This window comes from Lepidochelys kempii, chromosome 6, assembly GCF_965140265.1.
Source record: "Lepidochelys kempii isolate rLepKem1 chromosome 6, rLepKem1.hap2, whole genome shotgun sequence".
Classification (NCBI taxonomy): Eukaryota; Metazoa; Chordata; order Testudines; family Cheloniidae; genus Lepidochelys; species Lepidochelys kempii.
Window position 1 is genome coordinate 46,563,463 of NC_133261.1, and position 20,799 is coordinate 46,584,261.

The 20,799-nt window shown below is 40.8% G+C and overlaps 1 protein-coding gene across 2 annotated transcripts in view; it reads right to left on the reverse strand.

Annotated features, from left to right (window-relative positions):
• The window catches only part of LUZP2 (leucine zipper protein 2), a 332,586-nt gene that overhangs the window by 178,906 nt on the left and 132,881 nt on the right, over window positions 1-20,799 (reverse strand). For both annotated transcript variants that reach the window (XM_073347817.1, XM_073347815.1), the window contains exons 2-3: window positions 5,935-6,052; window positions 4,357-4,427 (exon numbers count right to left, since the gene is read on the reverse strand). In XM_073347817.1, coding sequence (XP_073203918.1) covers window positions 4,357-4,427; window positions 5,935-6,052 — 189 coding nt within the window. The remainder of the gene's footprint in view (window positions 1-4,356; window positions 4,428-5,934; window positions 6,053-20,799) is intronic.

A 20,799-nucleotide genomic window follows, 5' to 3' on the forward strand; every position in this document is an offset into this window, starting at 1 on the left:
ACACATGGCAATCAAGGATTCCTGTGGAACAAGAGAATTCCCTTCTGGCACAATTATGTCTGATACAAGTCTTACTCTAGCCACCCCCTTCACTCCAACACAGAACATCTGCCAGGGTTGTGGTGCTGCTACAACAGTGACATATCTTAGAGCATTCTAACAGCATTATCAGGGATGCCACTCACACAGACCAACCCTCAGGATCAGGAAGCTGGAACCCCTGCCTGCCTTGAGCAGGGCTCAGGTGCAGGAGACAGTTTAGCCCAGTGACTGCCTGACTGGTGTAGAATGAGGTTTGTACATGATGAGGCAAGAAGTACCTGAGTTGCTGGCTCATCTACCATATTAGTCCTCATCTACACTGGTACTAGAAACCTTGGGAGTTCTGGGTAGTACAGATTTAACTGCAACAGTGCTTGAAACAGCTGGTGAAGCCAGAGAGCCATCAGCAGCAGCACTTCCAATGTTGTCTAATATAGACAAAGTTTGTGTCATTTTGAAGGGTTAACAATACATACATTGAAGTGACAGAACTTGACCACCATGGGAGACAACCATTTTCTACCGCAGCTTAAAAACTACAACAGAGCTCAGAAGAGTAGGGATTAAAGTTGGACTTCTGAAGGAGGAACACTAGGGTCAGATCCTCAGATGGTGTAAATCTGCACATCTTCATTGAAGTCAACAGTGCTACCTCATCTTGTATCAGCTGAGATTCTCAAAACCAATGAGGAGTCCGGTGGCATCTTAAAGACTAACAGATTTATTTGGGCATAAGCTTTCGTGGGTAAAAAAACCACTTCTTCAGATACATGGAGTGAAAATTACAGATGCAGGCATAAATATACTGATACATGAAGAGAACAGAGTTACCCTACTAGCGGGGAACCAGTGTTAACAGGGCCAATTCAATCAGAGGGTCGTTGCTCGCACATGATGGAATACATCACATTAGTAGATGTGCAGGTGAATGTGCCATCATGCCATCAATGCCCCTCTGCCATGTACATTGGTACTTCAACCAAAAAACCCTTCAAAAACAGACATCAAAGAGAAACTGCAGAGCTACAATTAATTTGCAAATGTAACACCATTAATTTGGGCTTGAATAGGGACTGGGAGTAGCTGGCTCACTACAAAAGCAATTTTCCCTCTCTTGGTATTGACACCTCCTCATCAATTATTGAGAGTGCACCACATCCACCCTGACTGAATTGGCCTCGTCAACACTGGTTCTCCACTTGTAGGGTAACTCCCTTCTCTTCATGTGTCAGTATATTTATGCCTGCATCTGTAATTTTCTCTCTATACATCTGAAAAAGTGGATTTTTTATCCACAAAAGCTTATGCCCAAATAAATCTGTTAGTCTTTAAGGTGCCACCGGACTCCTCATTGTTTTTGTGGATACAGACTAACATGGCTACCCCTCTGATAGCTGAGATTTTGATAGCTGAGATTCTGGCATCCTACGCTTTACTGGATTCATGCTATATAACAGGCTTAGTCAACGTGCAGCCCATAAGGCAAATGCAGTCCGCATTTCTACAAACAAAGTACATTGTGAGTTTAATGCTGAAAGGCTGCCCAAAGTGATGATGGGTCCTAGCATCTTGATCCGGCTGGTTTTCTATTTAACAGGAGGGCAGCTACACTATTCTCCATTTACCGCAGATTGGGTATAGCCTCAGGCTCTTGGCAGATAAAACATGAGGCCCTCCATTAGGTAAACCATGAGGGGAGGCTAACAGAATGATTTACGACAAGGTAAAGATAGATACGTTTCTATGCTGATATACGGCTTATCAGATGGAAAGTGTTTGGGTTTATTCTTAGATACAAATCTCTGGGAAAGGTATATATCACGGCAGGTGCACAGAACCCATTGCGTTAATTATATGCCAATTTTCATTCCCTGCCATGTTGTCAATATGGGCTTCTAGACTTCCATAACCTCTGTAGAACCCAACTCCAGTGAGTTTGTAATTATTAACCATTTGAGTACCCGCAATATTTGTTTTCATGGTATTTCCTGAAGAGTGTTATAAAAGCCTGGATTTTAAAAAAAAGGAAGAAATTGAAAAACCCAGGCTGTTCATTAGCACATTGCATGTATCACATAATCTGTGTCTAGGAACTGTTCCACTGAAGCACACTGCTGTACATGTTTCTCTTGGAAAGAAAACTGACATTCCATTTGGGTGGATAGATTGACAGATCTGAGGTAGGGGTCTCGTGTAGGGGAATGGAAAGAACAAAATGGTGCGTGCGTCTGAGGAATACCCATTTTTGGCCAGAAAGACTTATTCCATATTCCCATCTGCAAACAGGGCATATTTAAAATTGACTAAATAGCTTATTAACAATTTTAATTCACTGATGCTAATACTTCATGGAAGCTGCATGCTTGTCAAACCCTACCACAGAAACTGAATTATGGGTGAAGGATTTGTGATGTAGCCTTCATGTACAGAGCAAATTATAAGACTGAAGATTTAGAGTCAATTCTCCAAAAGGGTTCTAAAATATTTTTGTAAATTACATGGGTGTGTCCATTTGTGCACCCCAAAAACATTTGTTTGAATCCACAAAATAGTTAACTACACTCACAATGGGCAGTGACCTGTAGTTTGCTGATCTACATCCACAAATAGAGGCATTTTCATGCACAAAAAGATGAAACCACAAATGTTTTAGGTGCATGTTTCAGAGACCATTTGCAAATTTGAACCACTGAACAATGATACTCTCAACTTGCATCATCATTTTATCATCTCATTATGTTTTAATGACATTATATAATTACTAATTCATTGCAAAGAGCACATTTCTTTTCATGTATTAAAAGTTCCAAGATGTGATGTTCACTGCCTAATGTTATCATGGTTAAGACTTATTTATATAAGAATATTTAGCAATTACAGCAGCTAATATTGGATTTTCAAGGCAACATTTACCAACATTTACTACATGAGAAACTGGAGGATAAAAAAATAGTGTCTGATTTGCTACAAGGTGGTTATTAGTGGTAAACGGTGATATTTTAATAGTATAGATGTTTACATGTTTAAAGTTCTCTAGAAATGTTAACTAACTAAACACCACTACTCCACAGTTCAGACAGGTCTAAAATGTCCCCATTTAACATAAATATCTGTCTTTGGCATTTATAAGGCATGTGAAGGTCTGATCCAACACCCATTGAAGTAAATGGAAAGACTCCCCACTGACTTCTGTGGGCACTGAAACTGTCCCCAATTTTCTTTGGTATTTAAGAGCTGATTGGGAAATCATTTCATCACAATCCTTCCCTATTAGCAATCTAATTTTAATATATGCTACAAAACTACTACTGGGCAAAATACTAGCAATAAAATCATTACAGGATTTCAAGTGTCACTTTGTATGACAACAAAAGGGATATATGCTGCACTTAGACTGGTCATGTCTGATTAATTTGTAATGTATATTTTTATTGTGATAAAACTAAGACACATACATGCATTAAACACATCATACTGTTTCAGAGAAAATAATCCCCATATTGGCTAGGTCTGATTGTTGTTAAAATTATATTGGCATATCAATTTATCAGCTAGACTCCATTTGTAAGAATCATGTGAACTATGTCATTGTGTATTGACTTAGGACTAAGGATGCTGGTCTGTCATACCTTGTCATGGAAAAGTCTCAAATTCACTAGATTCAAGTGAATATTTGACATGAATATTTTACCCCCAACAAATTTATTCTTTTTTTTACTTCTTGTCACAGATTATTACCCTGTAAGAATTTTCAAAACTAGGCGCTCAGTTTCATGAGTTTTGTCTGAACCCATGCCCCACCTCCAAAGCCAGCAATTCTAATAACTAACTGGTTATTTTAGGTGCCTCAATTATTAGGTTTTTAATTTGAGACATTTTAAAGAGACCTGATTTTTCAAACCTGCTGATCATTGCACCCTTTGAAAATCAGGCCCACTTATGGTGACTCAATAAGGCACTCAATTCACTAAACACTTTCAAAACATTAAGCACAGAAATTTGTCGACTTGAAAAAATAAGTTCCCAGCTCTGAGCTATCCTGCAAAATTTCCTTGATGTATATCTAGTTCTAATGTTAACCCTTGTGAATATTATTAATGACCAACTATGTAGTAAAGTCTGTTACATATCAGCTAGTATTTTAGCTGCATTCCTGCATTGTTCCTCCCTCCCCTTGTTTAACAGTCTTGATTGATCGCTAGTGGACATGCCTTCTGTGCTGTACTACTGGTTCAAACAAAGGAAAGATGGAAGTCCTTAGTCTTCTAGTTTTTAGTCTGTTAACAGGAAAGAAAGGAGGAGGTAGCTGCTTACCTTTGCTTTTGGCCTAACTCCAGAAGTTTCTGCACATCACTTTTGGCAGATGCCTCATCATTTTTCAAAGACTGGAAACAAAAGGAGAGAGGGAGGATTACCAAAAAGATCTTTAATATTACTCAACTATGAAAAGATTAATGGTGACCTCTTTTGCGAAAAAAAAAGGGCAGAAATAGTTTGGCTCTTCTGCGGCAGTAATTCAGCACTTGCTGCAGCACACACAGCTGTGCTGGATGAGACATTAAAGCAGAACTGATCTAATAGAGTATGTAGTAGAGTTCTTTGCACAGATCTGGTCTCTGCAGCATCAAATTCAAAGTACATGAAAAAAGAAATTTTCCTGAGTCCTACTTTTTTATTCATTCAGTTTGATGAGAATATAGCAAGTTCTAAAGTAACTTCATTTTAAAAAAAAGAGAAAGAGGAAGCAAGTTCCCCATATAAATTGTGAAGAAAGAAATTCAACAATAAAAAATAGCAGTAGAGGATGACAGGATAATGCGGACTGACATTTTAAAACGTACAACAGACTACTGCTCAGAGAAGGTAGCATCATCAATGAATGGAATACAGGGAGCCATACATCCCCGCAAAGATAACAGTGTGGTCCTGTGAATTGTTTGAGGAGATAATTTCCCAGAATTGTTCCCTCAACTAGTCAATGCAAGGGGTGGTCTTGTTGGAAGTTATATATGTCCCATTCATAACAGGTGGTTCATATAAATGCAGTTCTCTGCAAGTCAGTGCAAGTGTCAGAATAAGCAATCTGGCTGATAACCAGTCTGAATTATTCTCATTGTTTACACTAGGTCAAGAGACTCCCTCATGAAGAGACTGCTGCCCTGTCATGTGAAGATTTGACATTGAGGTTGCCAACAAATCCAAAGCAAGACTGGAAATCCCTTATTCACATGGAGGATTTGTCTTCACTGTAGAGTAAGTATTGCCCTTAACTTGAGTCCTGTCCTCTCACCAAAATTGTTAAAAGAACCATCATGCTCCAGTTAACACCAGTTGGCTGGCTCATCAGGAGATATAGGCTGCAGAGTTATTTAACACTCTGTAGTGTTATTTCAGTGTGGCCAATCTCACTCTAGCTAGACTAAAGTTTACTCTACACTACAAAGTTTTGCTGGCATAGCTATGTCGGCTAGAAATCTGAAAATATCACACTCCCTAGCCAACATAGGACTATTTTTGTGAGTAATTGTTCACTAATGGGACTAAGGGGTAGCTCCAGAGAGTCAATCTATAAAAAATATCTTTTTCCTCTCATATTCCAATGTATTCTGCTCCCTAATGGTTTCTCCATTAAGTGCTTCAATTTCGAACAAATGAAACAAAGCATCCAAGGAAAATTTTGGGGATTCATAAACTGCATAATCCACTCATGTGCATGTGTAATGCGCCCCATGTTTTCCTGAAAACTGGCACACACAACATGTAAAACAAGCATCATTGTTACCATTAATTACCAATTAGTCTCATGTTAAAAGAAAATATGTTTGTAACAAATAGATACTAATAAACAAAGTGAGTGATTGTGTATCACAGATAAGTGAAGGGTAATCTAACCTGCAGGTTTACTTTAATTCTTTCAAGTTCTTTTGAGGTCTTCGACAGTTGACGGAGGATATTGCTCCTTTCCTTAAAGATGTCTTTCAGTTGTCTTTCCAGTTCTTCATAGCCGTGTCTAACACAGAAAGCACAGGCATTCCTCTCAAAATGTCTTCTCAATGTACTTGAAATCAGAGTCTTAGTTCATCCAATTTTTATTAATCATAAGTAGGATACATTTCCATTCCCCCTTGCACCATGTTTAGGAACTGAAATGTTTTATGACAAACTGTAAACTGTTGCATCTGTGTACATAAATCCTCAAACCATCATGCCAACAGCAACCTATTTCCTGTTATGGGCAGGAACAAATGCTTTTTATTTTACACAAGTTGACAGTAAAAGAGATACTTCTTTCCGGTGAGATCTTGCACAGTAGGAATTATTGAACTTTGTAGAGTTAGAGATTTTGGACCATCCTCATGGGGGAAGGATGTTCCAAGGATATTTGAATTTTCCCTCCTGTAATTTAAACCTTTTTTTACCCAGTTAGTGAGGCAGGCTCAGAGCGGGGTTTGGTGTCTAAATGTCTTTCAAGATCTGGGTTCACCAGTTCATACAAAGAAACAAATGTCTCAATCCTGCAACATACCAAGACTATCTTAGGGCCTCATCCAAAGCCCACTGAAATCAGTGGTGATCTTCAGATCAGGCCCATATTGGGCTTCTGAATCTATCAAGAGCACTGGCCATTTTTGGAGAAATATTGGCTCTCTCATAATTTAGCAGTGGACAGCTCATCTACTCCACCTGAAGGATGGAAGAAAGTGCTCTATCCAATCAGATTTTGGATACTTGGTATATCTCAAAGCTTTAATGAAATGTCTTTTTTCCTGCAGTTATAAGTTTTTAGATTACTGATACTGTTTAGCACACTACGACTGAATTGAAGTTCCACCAAGAGCAAATACCTTTAGCTTACTTTGCCAACATTTTACAGATGTGACTGTGGGGAAACAGTGTAGAAATATCTGAGCTGCCATCTCTTTAATGAAACTTATAACATCTGTAATTTCTTGTCACTACTGTGAAAACCACTGAGGTGTTTCACCCTGCCTGCCACAGTAATGCTGACAGGTGGTCACTATCCAATTAGTGATTAAACCTACATCTCATACAACTGCCTCCAACTTACGTGCTCAAGTAGTTTCTTGGCAATAAAACTTGTATCCTCCATTTCCACATATGAGATCAATAGTAAACAGCATTTCAAATATCTTCGAAGGATAAAAGTACTACACACTTGTGGGTCTAGAACAAGGAAAACCTGGTATCTCCATGTGAGAAGAATAGAACAAAAACATTTTTTTAAACGTATATAAAAATGGGGGCAAAAAGGAGTGGATCTCCAGGGTACCATTTGCCACAGCTATGAAATTATCCTTTATTTCCTATAAAATCAATACCCGCTTCCGCTCATCCCCTTGTCCACCCAAACATTAGATTAATGTTTGTTTCATACAACCCTCTACTAATAGGAGAGCAACTTATTCAGCCACCCACACTCTTTTGTGAACTCAATAAGCAAAAAGTAGGGACAGAACGGATAAAGGACATTTATAGAGGCTTCGTTTTATTTGCATCAGATCCAGCTCTTATCAGTAGTGACTTAGAGCATGTAACTTACTGTTATGTGTTCAGATACTACGGTGACAGACAGAACTAATAAAACCTCAAGTGAGGCAGGATAAAGCTCTTAAGAGCTGTTCCCATCCATTTGCTGGCCTATGTGACATTAGTTTGTCATCTCAGGTCAGTTGGAACACCACATGAGTCACCACAAAAACCACTACTTGACAATCTTGTCTGAAAATCAAGGATTGAATGAGCTTGGAGACCGAACTACCCTTTCTGTCCCAGAAGTAATTTCCAGCCAGGGAAGGGTTAAAGCACATTTGTTGGGCAGAGTGGTGTAACCCATCCTTATAACTGCCTGTGCTGTGCTTAATCCAAGAATAAAACAACAAAGCAAAACAAACAAAAAATAAAAAAGGCTGCCAATCCAGTACCTTTCACAAGTGCCAAAATTCACGTGGAAAATTAAAGTAAACATGAAACTACAAAAATAAAAAGGAAGGTGCTTGAAGCCACACTCATAGCATTGGGAGAGCCTGGAGCTATGCCAGTGAGGAAGAGAGACTAGTTTAATTATATGCCAGATGGTACCAGTGACAGCAGCTGTGAGAGTGGGAGGTTGACAAGGACATGCTGTAAAGAAATTCCTATGAAGATGCATCGTTGCTGCTTCAGCTGTGGTGCATAGAAGGGGAGAATGCACTCTGGTACCAACAAATCCACAGGGATGCTGAGGATGAAGGCAAAAAAGTTAGTGTATGAAAGAAACTTGGAGTAAACAGATTCCCTATAGTAATACAATAGTTTACTTTGTGGATAGGATGTTATTGCAGGGAAGTCACACCTAATCTTCACAGAGAACTTAGAATAGCTGAACTAATTCCCTGACAAACAAAATCCAGCGCTGAGAAGGGTGGCTACAGAGATTGAGAGGAATGATGGATTCTGTTAACCTGCAAAAAGTGATGTGGAAACCCTGAAAGCCTAAGTAGTTGATGCATAGACTATACAAACGACGGCTGGTTAAAAATTTTTCCACTGAACTTTTTCAATGGAAAATAGAACAAAACCAAAAAAAAGTGAAAAGCATCTGCATTCTATGAAATATTTCGTTTTCAGTATTGTTGTAGCTATGTTGGTTCCAGGATATTAGAGAGACAAGGTGGGTGAGGTAATCTCTTTTACTGGACCAACTTCTGTTGGTGAAAGAGACAAGCTTTCAAGGTACAGAGAGAGCTCTTCTTCAGGTCTGGTAGGTCTAGCAGACCTGACGAATTCTGTGTAGCTCAAAACTTTGCCTCTTTCACCAAGAAAAGTTGGTCCAGTAAAAGATATTACCTCACCACCTTGTCTCTCTTTGAAACATTTTTACTTTTAACTGAACCACCAAACACCTACAAATGAAAAAAAAAAAATCCGAAAAGCAAAAATTGCTATTTAGAAATGCCATTACAGTGCCTCACATGAGTTATATTGTGAATGTGTCATGGTTACAGGTTGTTACTGGTTGCAAATCTTTCCCCTTGCTAGTCTCTGAGTGCCCCCCATCAGATACTAGGCCTTCTGCCCTTGCCTGTCTGGGGGGGAAATTTCACAGTTCTCCCACTATTAGTCCAGGATCTGGATACAACACCCCATTTTTGCCACCTGCTTATTACTGTGCAGGTCCAACTGACACCTGAGTTTTGTACCTTTTGGGAACCCTAGGACAGTGAAATAGTAACCAACAACCTTCTTGAATATGTAGGTTTATTAGCAAAAGGAACAACAATCAGATTAAAATAATTTAAAACAGCCTACACACATTTTTAGACTCATCTAATCACATGATTCACTGCCAACTGAGTTAGGTAGACTTCCTTCTCTATGTACAGGAAAAGAACAAATCCATCTTACATTCTTTTGGGACCCAATCTGGTTTCTGTTTGCCTTTCAGTGATGGTTGTTTCATTGTTCAGAAAGTACATTTTGGTGTACAGATCAACATTCTAAGAACCCCTACATTTTCCACAAGTGCCTTCTGCTCCCATTCTTCTCTGTGGATTCCAAATTACATCTTCCATGATGAATTGCTGTACTCAGCAAGAGGGAAGACTGTGTTGCATCATGGGAGAAGTAATCCAGACAGGAAATCCACCCCACAGAAGAGAATGGAGGCATCAAGAACCCAACATGCAACTTCCATGTGGCACTGGATAGAAATTTTCATTTTTTATCAACAGTTCTGGCTGAAAATGTTATAAAAAGAATTCCAAGAAATTGAAATTAAATGTCTATGGGGAAAAGACTAATTTTCCAACCAGCTCTAGTACAAAAGTTATTCTTTGGGGTTTGAGTCTGTTTTAACAATAAGATCATAACCATGCCAAACAAACAGTTACCCAGTCATCAGCAAGATATGATTTAATTCCTTCTAGTTTTGCTTTAATGTGATCTTCCTCTCAATTTGCAGATTAACCTTGTTTAATTTAAGATACTTTTCCTTCCAAACTGTTCTTGGGATATTCACTGTGTGGGCCATCTGCAGTGGTAAGGAAAACATAAGTTAAGAATCCATTCACAGCACTCTGTGCAGGGTATAGCCCTAAGATTGCCTATCTATGATAAGGGAGAACATAGAGATCTTGTGGTTTTATGAGTCTACACTCAAAAATGGTCTGATTCTGCAAGCCTCACTCCTACTGAGTAGCATTTTCTCTCACAAGTACTCCCATTATCTTCACTGGTAAATATGGATTATCACGAACAAGAGTCATAAAGTCAGACCACCATGGATTTATGCTGCAATATTAATACTTGGATTTTGAAATTTCCACATGCAGCAGTGTTTAGATTTGGGGGTTTTGTTCTAGAGAGACACTTGAAATAAAGATGAGTGAAATCCGAGCTAGTTCATTATTTGCTGAATATTAGAATTCTAGCGGCTAAATGTAAAGAAAACAAAATCCCCTTCATTTAAATGTTATGCCGAAATACCTACATTTTTTTATCATAACTACCTGCGATTTTTAACAAGGTCTGCATCAGTATTAAATACTTGTCCCGCATCCGTGGCAATAGGACCATTATGTGTAATCAACTTGACAAGCTGCAGAGAATGCTTCCCACTTTAATTTCTTGATGAGCAGACAGCAATAAAGGAATTTCTTCTGCTTACAGCAATTGGCTAGTTTCATTAAGAAGATTGTTGTTTTCATTCCTCTAAAAGCATCAGGAACAGCATATTATGCTCTTTTGGCATCCCTATGTCATACCCTTGTTTACAGTGAAACATGCACTAAGAAGCACCAGCAGCAGGTTATCTACTCATCGTAAGCAACCTATTAAAAGTATCCTCATGAGTTTTCCGTTACCATTTTGTTCAACTTTCAGTTTTAGGTGTAACGGCATGCACATCATGCACCGTTGGATTTGGCCCCTTGGCCCCCCGCTCCTTAAAGACTCAGGGATGCTCCAAGCTGGTGCAACACCCACGCTCTTTAGTTTGTGTCCGTTCCCACCACCAGTTTCCCACTATTTACAGGCTATTTACATGGCTTGGCCTCACACAGGCCTGACCAGCAACAGATGAGTAGGCTCTTTCCTCCTTCTGAGCCTGACCTTTCCCTCCTGGTCTCTGCCCTCTGCCCCCTTCCACTTCTTCCCAGCCTTTTCGCTCCTGCTAATGAGGCTGGCAGGTGGGGGCAGTTCCCAGGCAAGCACTGGTTATTCACCCAGTCCCAATCCATTCCTCCTGATTGGGGCTGGGGTGGCAGGAGCTGATTCAGGGCTTTCCTAGCAGCACCCTGCCACACACCTCCCCCCTTAAGCAACCGCCAGAGCGGGCCTGGTTTGGCCCCTTCTTCCCCTGCTCTGGAGGTTGCCTCAAGGAGGTCCCTGGGGGCTTTGTAATGGGATTTGTCCATCCCCCAGCCACAAAAGGCACACTGGGAAGGGGGTGGACTGCCCCACAGGTCTACAGCTACCCACTGGTCCTCGCACCAGTCACAGCCTTTTGGTTGCTCTACTGGCTGCTCCCTCTTGTTGTCCGGCAGGGAAGCCAGGTGGGTCTGGACCTTGCCCCGGCCACCCGGGGCCTCAGGCACAGTTGTCTGGCCCAGGGGAGTCTGGCTCTCCCCTCCTGGAGATTCCACCTCCAGGCATTCCCTGGGGCCTTCCCCCAGGGTCCTCAGACTTCCTTCCCGGTGGGGGGGGGGTTCAATAGTGGGGCATTCCTTCGATCCCTCGCTCTCTCCCTCTCTTCTGTCTTCACTCAGGCTTTGTCGTCTAGGATTTTGCTCTGTCCTCAGGGGACCTGGGTCCTCCCCCTCACCGGGGCTGAGGGATGTAGGGGTTCCCCCTCCCTTCAATGGGGTCTCCCCACTCTTCCTGATGGAGGGCCCCCTCCCACAGCCTCCTTTCCCCTTTGGGATGAGGCCCCAGGCTGTCCCCAGGACCATGGGGTACAGCAACTCCTCTACCACCCTCACCTGTTGCCAGGCAAACTGGTCCCTGACCTCCAGGGGCACCTGGGCCACGGGGCAAGGCCTCCAATCCCCATGGATTCACTTGAGCATCATTTACACCCCAGGGATAAACCATTGTGGCTTCATCAGCCCTCTCTGAAGGAGGGTCCTGTTTCTATCCAGGAAGTGGGCAGGCAGAGCCCATCCACTACTAAAGGACCTCCCCCAGCCTAAGGGGAGGATCCACAGGTCTGGGATTCCAAATAATTGCAGGGGACAACTTCAACTAGTCTTTGAAGGAGAGTGTGGGCTGAAGCTGGGTCCACTGAGCCCCTCTGGGCTTCCTCTCCATCTACATGAGGATGGTGACCAGTCCTTGCCCCAGCTTCTTCCCACCACCATTTGTCCAGCCACAAAATCTGGCTAGCCCACATTCCATTTCTTGGCAGTCCCAACATTTGTGTCCCTGCCGCCCACATCGCCAGTAGACCAACTGCCCCGGGTGACTACAGGCCCCCTTAACCTCCTCTTTCTTTTTCTTCTCCTGAGGGGAAGTTCTCAGGGTTTCTTTCCCCACTCCAGGTCCCAGTCCGTCTGCCCCTCTTTACAAGGAAAGTCCACCTCCACATATTCCTTAGTCAGTTTGACAGTGGCCTCTATCGTATTTGGCTGGTGCTGCCGGACCCAGACTTGCACATTTTCCAGGAAGCCATGCACAAATTATTCTAAGATCACCTGGTCCATTATCTCTCCTACCATTTGGGTATTGGGCCTTGACCACCACATGGCTCAGTCCGTGATCTTCTGGGCAAAAGCATGGGGCCACAAACCCCCTGTCCACTGTGCCACCCGAAACTTCTGCCGGTACTTTTTGGCTGACAGTCCCATCCAGTCCAGGACTGCTGTTTTCACTGCCTCATAATCTTTGGCCTGTCCATTAGTTAGAATCATGTAGGCAGCCTGCGCCTCTCTGGCCAGATAGGGGGCTAGTCTTAGGGCCCACATCACCTTGTCCCATCTGGCGTCCATGGCTAACCATTCAAAAGTGCACAGGAAGGCATCAGGGCCATCAGCGGGGCCCATCTTACAGAGACCCAGCCCTGGCGTGCAGTTGCCATTACCTCCCGGAGGACTCACCAACCACTGCCGGAGCTGCTGCTGTGCACTGGCCTGCTCCCTGATGAAGTCCTGGAGAGTCTTTTGTTGCTCTGCCTACCAAGCGAGAAAGGCCGGTCTCTTGGCCTGGTGGAATTGCTGAAAGGCCTGCAGGGTTTTCTGCAGTTCCTCTTGCTGCTTTGCGAGCCACTGCACAGTTCCCTCCATGCTTGGGTTGCCACTCCATGGTGGTGGCTTCGAGTTCTGGACAAGCCCCCACATGTGACAGGTTGCATGCCATGCCCCACTGGATTCAGACCCTTTGCCCTGCTCCTTAAAGACTCAGGAACGCTCCAAGCTGGTGCAACACATGTGCTCTTTAGTTTGTGTCCGTTCCCACCACCAGTTTACGGCTATTTACATGGCTTGGTCTCACACAGGCCTGACCAGCAACGGACTAGTAGGCTCTTTCCTCCCTCTGAGCCTCACCTTTCCCTCCTGGTCTCAGCTTCAGCTCCTCCCCCTCCCCTCAGCCTTTTAGCTTCTGCTAATGAGGCTGGCAGGTGTGGGCAGTTCCCAGGCAAGCACTGGCTATTTACCCAGCCCCAATCCATACCCCATGACTGAGGCTGGGGTGGCAGGAGCTGATTAAGGGCTTTCCTATCAGCACCCTGCCACATAAGCCATCTCTACTAGGCCACCAATTACACTTTCCCTTGGGTTGTCACTTAAGATAAGTTTCACTGTATTGTCTTATGTGTTCTGATATTCACTTACTTAAATTAATCAAACTCCAGCTAATAACAATACATACATACACTACAATTTCTTTGTGCATTGTTTCTCTCATACAGTAGATAACAAAACACTCCAGAGCAGGAATCAGTTTCTCCTAACAATCAACCTTTCGAAGTGAGTCAAAGGGTGAAATCAGTCTTCTTTCACAAGGGAAAAGGACATGTACTTTGCAGTGTTGATTGGCATGGTTGCCTGATGGCCTAACATGTTTGGGTCTTCACTGGAATATATTTTTGCCTGTAGAACTGAATATTGTCATGATAGACAGGAAGTGAGGAGGAGGAAATAGTTTGGAAAATCTGGGATTAGAGAGAGAACTTCGACAATAATCCCTGAGGCCCTCAGTAATCTTTTTTCAAAATAAAGGTCCAAATTATCTCCACACTAGTGCAGGTGGAGAGAAGGTAAAAGGGTATCTCCCTCCATCCCAGTGCTTCTGCAATGAAGGCAATCAAGGAATCATTAAAAAAGGAATAGAGAAATAAGATGGAGAATATTTTATTGCCCTTATATAAATCCATGGTAAGCCCACATCTTGAATACTGTGTACAGTTGTGGTCCCCTCATCTCAAAAAAGATATACTGGCATTAGAAAAGGTTCAGAAAAAGGCAACTAAAATGATTAGGGGTTTGGAACAGGTCCCATATGAGGAGAGATTAAAGAGACTAGGACTTTTCAGCTTGGAAAAGAGGAGACTAAGGGGGGGATATGATAGAGGTATATGAAATCATGAGTGGTGTGGAGAAAGTGAATAAGGAAAAGTTATTTACTTGTTCCCATAATATAAGAACTAGGGGCCACCAAATGAAATTAATGGGTAGCAGGTTTAAAACAAACAAAAGGAAGTTCTTCTTCACTCAGCGCACAGTCAACCTGTGGAACTCCTTGAGTGAGGAGGTTGTGAAGGCTAGGACAATAACAGGGTTTAAAAGAGAACTGGATAAATTCATGGAGGTTAAGTCCATTAATGGCTATTAGCCAGGATGGGTAAGGAATGGTGTCCCTAGCCTCTGTTTGTCAGAGGGTGGAGATGGATGGCAGGAGAGAGATCACCTATTAAGTTCACTCCCTCTGGGGCACCTGGCATTGGCCACCATTGGTAGACAGCATACTGGGCTGGATGGACCTTTGGTCTGACCCAGTATAGCCATTCTTATGTTCTTAAGGCTTTCTGCTCTCTGGGAGTGCAATAGAGTAGAGATCAACAGGGTCTACAACAGTAGGAGAGTTTCTGGGCAAAGAAGACACCACCCTGCCATTTTCACACCAGGTATGGGGCTATGGTGGAAGAGCTGTGGGGGAACCTGTTGTGTGTGGTGCCAAGGATCTCAGATTGCCCTTACAGTAATCAAGATTCGTCCACTATCCCTAAATGCTGGCTCCTAGCTACATTAAGTGTAAAGTTTTCAATAATTTCCATCTGAGTGGTATACTTCCTACTCCTCCCTAAACAGCTCATATCAAGAGCTAAAACTGCATCCTTCTCTCTAAAGTCCAATTTTGTGATTTTCTTTCCCATGTGTAACAGACTGATTACTGAATTTCCATCTCCCCATATAGATTAAAAGACAATTAGATCAAAAATGAAATAATATTTGTAGTAAATTTCACCTCTTTTCCAATTCAAGGAATGTCTGTGAAAAGATCTTGGCTTTTCCAATTTTATTAGTTTTTCAAAATTATTCCAAAGGTTTTTTCCAAGAAAGCTGTATTCTTATATCAATGGAGATTTGAAATTCCAGCTCTTCATTGTAATTGGTCATATAAGTCACATGGTTGTTCCCTGTTCCCTGATTGGATGAATGTAACTCTTCTCATTCCCAATTAAAGAAAGCAATCAAATGTATGCTTCAGTTTAAACATACACTCAGAGATTTAAGCATGTACTTAAATGCCACTGCTGAATAGGGATGCTTTCCTGAATTGGGACCAAAATAACATGATAAGAGTCCTTGCCGGAGGTGAGTACAAAATTTGCTTTTTCTCAATATCGGAATATATGAGATTAACATTTATTTTGGCATATTTGTGGCTAGTAAAACTTGATTCCTTTCATGCTCTTGGGAAAGTAAACAGAAAATGAGACCAACTATATCTGAAACTAAATCAACGAAAAATCCAAATGGATATTTGAAGCTTTATTTTTTTTGGTCATACTATTCACCCTACTCTAATACGGACATTTTGATACTTTTTTAAAAAATGGACAAATGATTAAATGTTTGTGTGTTTTTTAAAAAATGTAACAGCAATACCAGTCAGGAAAATTTGAGTCAAAGGGGAAAAATGCATGGGGTTAAAAAGGTGTGGAGGCTAGTACTTCTGTTTTAACAATAGCACAAGATTTATCAAACCTTTCAGTGCAAATTCCAAGCTTACAAGGGAACCATCTGCAGAGGAAAAAGGCTATTATTTCTTTAAGGACCCAGGGTCTTATACAGTATGTCTGTACAGCAGGGCTATAAGACTCCAGTGTAGACATTTGGGCTCAGGCTTGGGCCCAGCTCTGAGACCGTCACTCATTGCGGGGTCTCATAATAGGGGAGAGACTAGCAGGAGAAGGATTATTGGCCTGCTAATCTCTCGTAACACGGAAGAAAAGGACTGAGGTGTTTTTGACCCTGACCTCCAAGCTGTGGAAGAAGATTGGAAAACTATTAGAGATGCCTGGGAGGAAATGGCTTAGTTATGAAGGGTTTTCTTCTGAGTTTTGTTTGTTTGAAAGACTTTGCTGCAAGTCTTGGGGGAGGCAGGCAAAAAGGGCCATCTGGAACAAGCCAGATCATAGCGGCAGCCTGCCACAATACTGAATTCCCTCAACCTCCATTAACTCCAATAGGACTTGAAGATTCTCAACACCTCTCTGGAGTCCCTCCTCACCTTACAGTATCAGACACTACAATTGTGAGGACACAGTGGGCTAACTCCATCCCTTGGTATAAATCTATTGTGTTGTACAGAGTTGTACCAGGATTTTATCTGGCCCACTGGATGTCCCGTTATTCTGTTCTGCAAAATAAATTTGCATGACTAGCATAAGTACTACACAACTGGAATTATAATATACATCTCTCATTTTAGCAGGCATGTTTTTAAAAGAAATACCTGAAGTTTTGTACTTACAAGTTTGTACAGAATGTATATAGATGTTTTTTCTTTAGTATGGTGTGGCATTTTCATTAACAAATCTAAATCCCAATTTATAGCTGATAAAATTAATAAGACAAGTTTGAAGACATAAAATATCATTTTTCAGTGTTCCGGGGAGTATGCAGACTTTATATTAATGAAGGCAAACACAGCAATGGCATTTGGCAATATTCCAACCTCTGGAAGTCATTTGAATCATGGTAATTGCAATTGTTTAGTTTCTGTCCTCAGTATATTGATCTGGGGGCTCTCTAAATTCAAGTGTCATCTTATTGCCATGGAATGTTATTCTCAAACAGCATTAAACTTGTCACAGCTATTTGGACTTTTCATGATTCCTACTGACATGTCTAAATTATATTTCAAAATTTCTACAGATCCTAGTTTTCAGAATGTGGTGGAAACAGGTGACTTGTAATTAAGAGATTTGTTTCTCTGGACATCACTCCACCTCTGACTGTTATTTTCTTAAATTTTATAAACTGGGCTTTTAGTCTTCAAAATCAGGTTTGAATTTGCTTCTTACTGAATAATACGTGTAATGTTAAGACAAAGAAAAATTGATTTGTAAACCCAGGGGGAAAACAAAGCCTGTCTTTGAAATAGACCTTCTATAAATCATTTTTATTTTATTTTATTCTGTGTACATAAAGTACCCTTACTGCAAAGCTGACTTAAAATAGAAAATTGGAATATGAACTTCAGCCCATTAAAACAATACCTAAGTCAATTTAGGACTTGTCTATTCGGACACATGGAAAATTAAGCCAAATTAACTAATCCACTTTAAATTCACACTTTTAGTTATTTGGATTAACTTTCCTGGTGTCCCCATCCACGCAGAAAAGTTCTAAGAGTCAGCTGTATGGTTCTTTCATCAAATAGCATGGTTCTTTTGGAGAAGAAATTAATGGCAATAGCTACATTTCAGGCACCATCTAAACCCATGAGTTTTAATTTACAAACCTTACTTGCACAATTTATATTTTAAAGCTGCAGTTCTATAGAAGATGGCTCCTTTGTATGTAAGAGATCTGCTCCCTGTATGTATACAGGGTCATACCTGTTGACTTTAAAAAAATCTAAACATTTGTTATTCAAGCAGACCCAAGAGTGGAGTGAACTAGATACTATCTAGGTAGAGCATCATGAACAGGATTGTTGACTAAATTCTGATTACTTACACTTGAAAGCCATAGGAATGCACAGATGTCACTGAAGCAAGGATTAGAAGGCAGTTAGCGGCAGAGGTTTATATGTGGACATAGTTTGGCTTGATGAAATTTGATATGATGATACGCAAGAAGAAAATAATTTAGCTTGATTTGGAATTCCCAGGCTGAATTTGCAAGGCTGGCCGTTGGGGAAAAACATCTTTGTACTTGTAAAGTGAGCACATTTGATAATGGAAATCATTGAGACATAATCCACACAGAACCCTACAATGTCATGTTTAGAGTGTCACTTTTCAAAGTCAAAACACATTTTCAGCCTTTTGAGTTTGTGGGAGGAAAATGGTACATCTTTGATCACTTTAAAGAATGATCAGATAGTGAGAATCATTTCCTAGATTACAAACATTTCCACGAGGTTTTCCTGATTTCATTTAAGTCTGAAATTGACATGACACATGGAAAATAATATGGGCCCTTATTCGGAGCAGCATAAAAACATATGCGTAACTATAATTAAATGAGACTTAAGCATGTGCTTAAATACTGCCCTGAATAGAGTGCTCTCCTAAATCAGCATCATGGGTCCTTGATGCTAATGTCATAACTGACACCTCAAACTTTGCATTTAATGTAGTTTTGTCATATGACCTGCTTCTCCTTTAAAATTTGTCATCTGTTTTATTGACCTTTTTAATGAAAATACTTTATTATATTACCTGCTGGCACACTTAATTTTTTTTAGTTAACCATCACAAATTGGACACATTTCCATTTTCTAAGATACATTCATAAGAAATTTTGTTTTTCCAGATTTGTACCTTTAACAGATTCTGATTTGTCCACTGCCTTGTAACATGTGTAGTCATTTCAATGCTCCTAGTCTGATCTATTAGCATTTTCCATTAACTTTGGAACAGTGTAATGATTATACAGGCTGCAAGGCAATGCAGAACCAGGGTCACCATAATTATTTTCTAGGTAATAACTTGACTTGTTACAATACATATGTATCCCCCTTGTTAAGATTGTTGTTGTGTAAAACCCACCTGTGACTATCAGTAACTTTTTTTTTTCAACAATGATGAATAGGATAAAAGGCTGAGGTTTTAAATCTGTCTGAGGAATTTAGATGCACGATTCCCATTAAAATTAATTGATAACTGGGCCTCCTAACTCTTTAGGAGGATTTGAAAATCTCAACCTAAATGACCATACCTGATAAGAGAGAGTAAAATGTCTTCCTACAGTACAATATGTGGGTGAGAGAAGATGGCTAAATGCATGGGTTTGCAATGCCCACAAACATGTTATCGACCATCCAGAAAACTAAACTCCACTTGTGAATATGTAAACAGTTAGGATATTTAAGATATTTTTCTCTAGCTGTCCACACATTAAAGACATCACCTAGAGCAATGAATCCGTATTTGTTTCTTAAAGGTGCAGTCTTGAAATCGATGCTATCAAGTATCTATAAAAAGCACCCCAATCCCTACAGCTTTTTCCACTATTTAAATGCAGACTGATGGAAAAATCTGGTCCCATGCACTTAAGGGCAAAATGTACTTTTCAGATCTACCTTGCGAGATGTGGTCTTTAATATGGAATTCCTGACAGATTACATTATCCTTTTTCACACTGCTCAGCTTCATTATTTATACATACACTCTGCATCTTCTCTGCTTTCCTACTGGATGCCTAAAGAAGCTCTTAGCCATGACTGCTTTATCTTGCAGCACATACTCCTTTTCCTACTGTCTTTTTCAGTATAGTCAGGTCCAATATTTCTGTCTGTCTCAGATTTTTACAGAATTTAATGTCATTGTTGTTTCTGGAATTTTTACATCTAATTGTGCAGTTAACATAAATGTACCTGCCAAGGGAATGACATCTGTGGGAATTCCCCCCACCCCACCCACACACACCTGAGTAAGGCGCTATCACAATTCACATAAAACTTAAAAATGTCTTCTTTAACTGACAAAAAGGTCAACAGGTTTCCTGTGAAAGCTTGTTCCACTGCTTAATAACTTAAAGTCAGTCTAATAAAATGGTGTTCACTGACTGGTGTATCTCTGCTTCAAGAAGCGGATGACAGAGTTGTAGGAATGGAAGTAGACAACCTAAAAAAATAAACGTAGGCAAACAATCCAGAGGAGACAAGAAAAGGTCCAAGTCTCACATGCTGTCGACTCCCACTATGGTTGTGCATTCTAGAAGGAGTTTGAATAGTTCCATCGGCAGGAAAAGCAAAGACCTTAAAAGGTACCATAGCCATATCAAGGTACAGATTCATCACAAAGTCTAACACACAAAATCAGTGTGGCTCCCTTGTGCCAACCACTCTCAGAGACAGGCCATTGGACAAGATAATCCAAGGCATAAACTAGTTTGACAATTTCTAGTACACTTAGATTTTAGGGTACCACTGCATCCATACCTGTAATCCCTTTCCCATATTAAATCATGGATCAAATCTCACTCTGGCTTCAGAGTCCAATTAATCTGCTGTTGAAGATTTCCACAGAGGATGCAGGTAGAAATCTTCTAGGTTATGGAACTGCTCTCTGGCTGCTATTTCAGC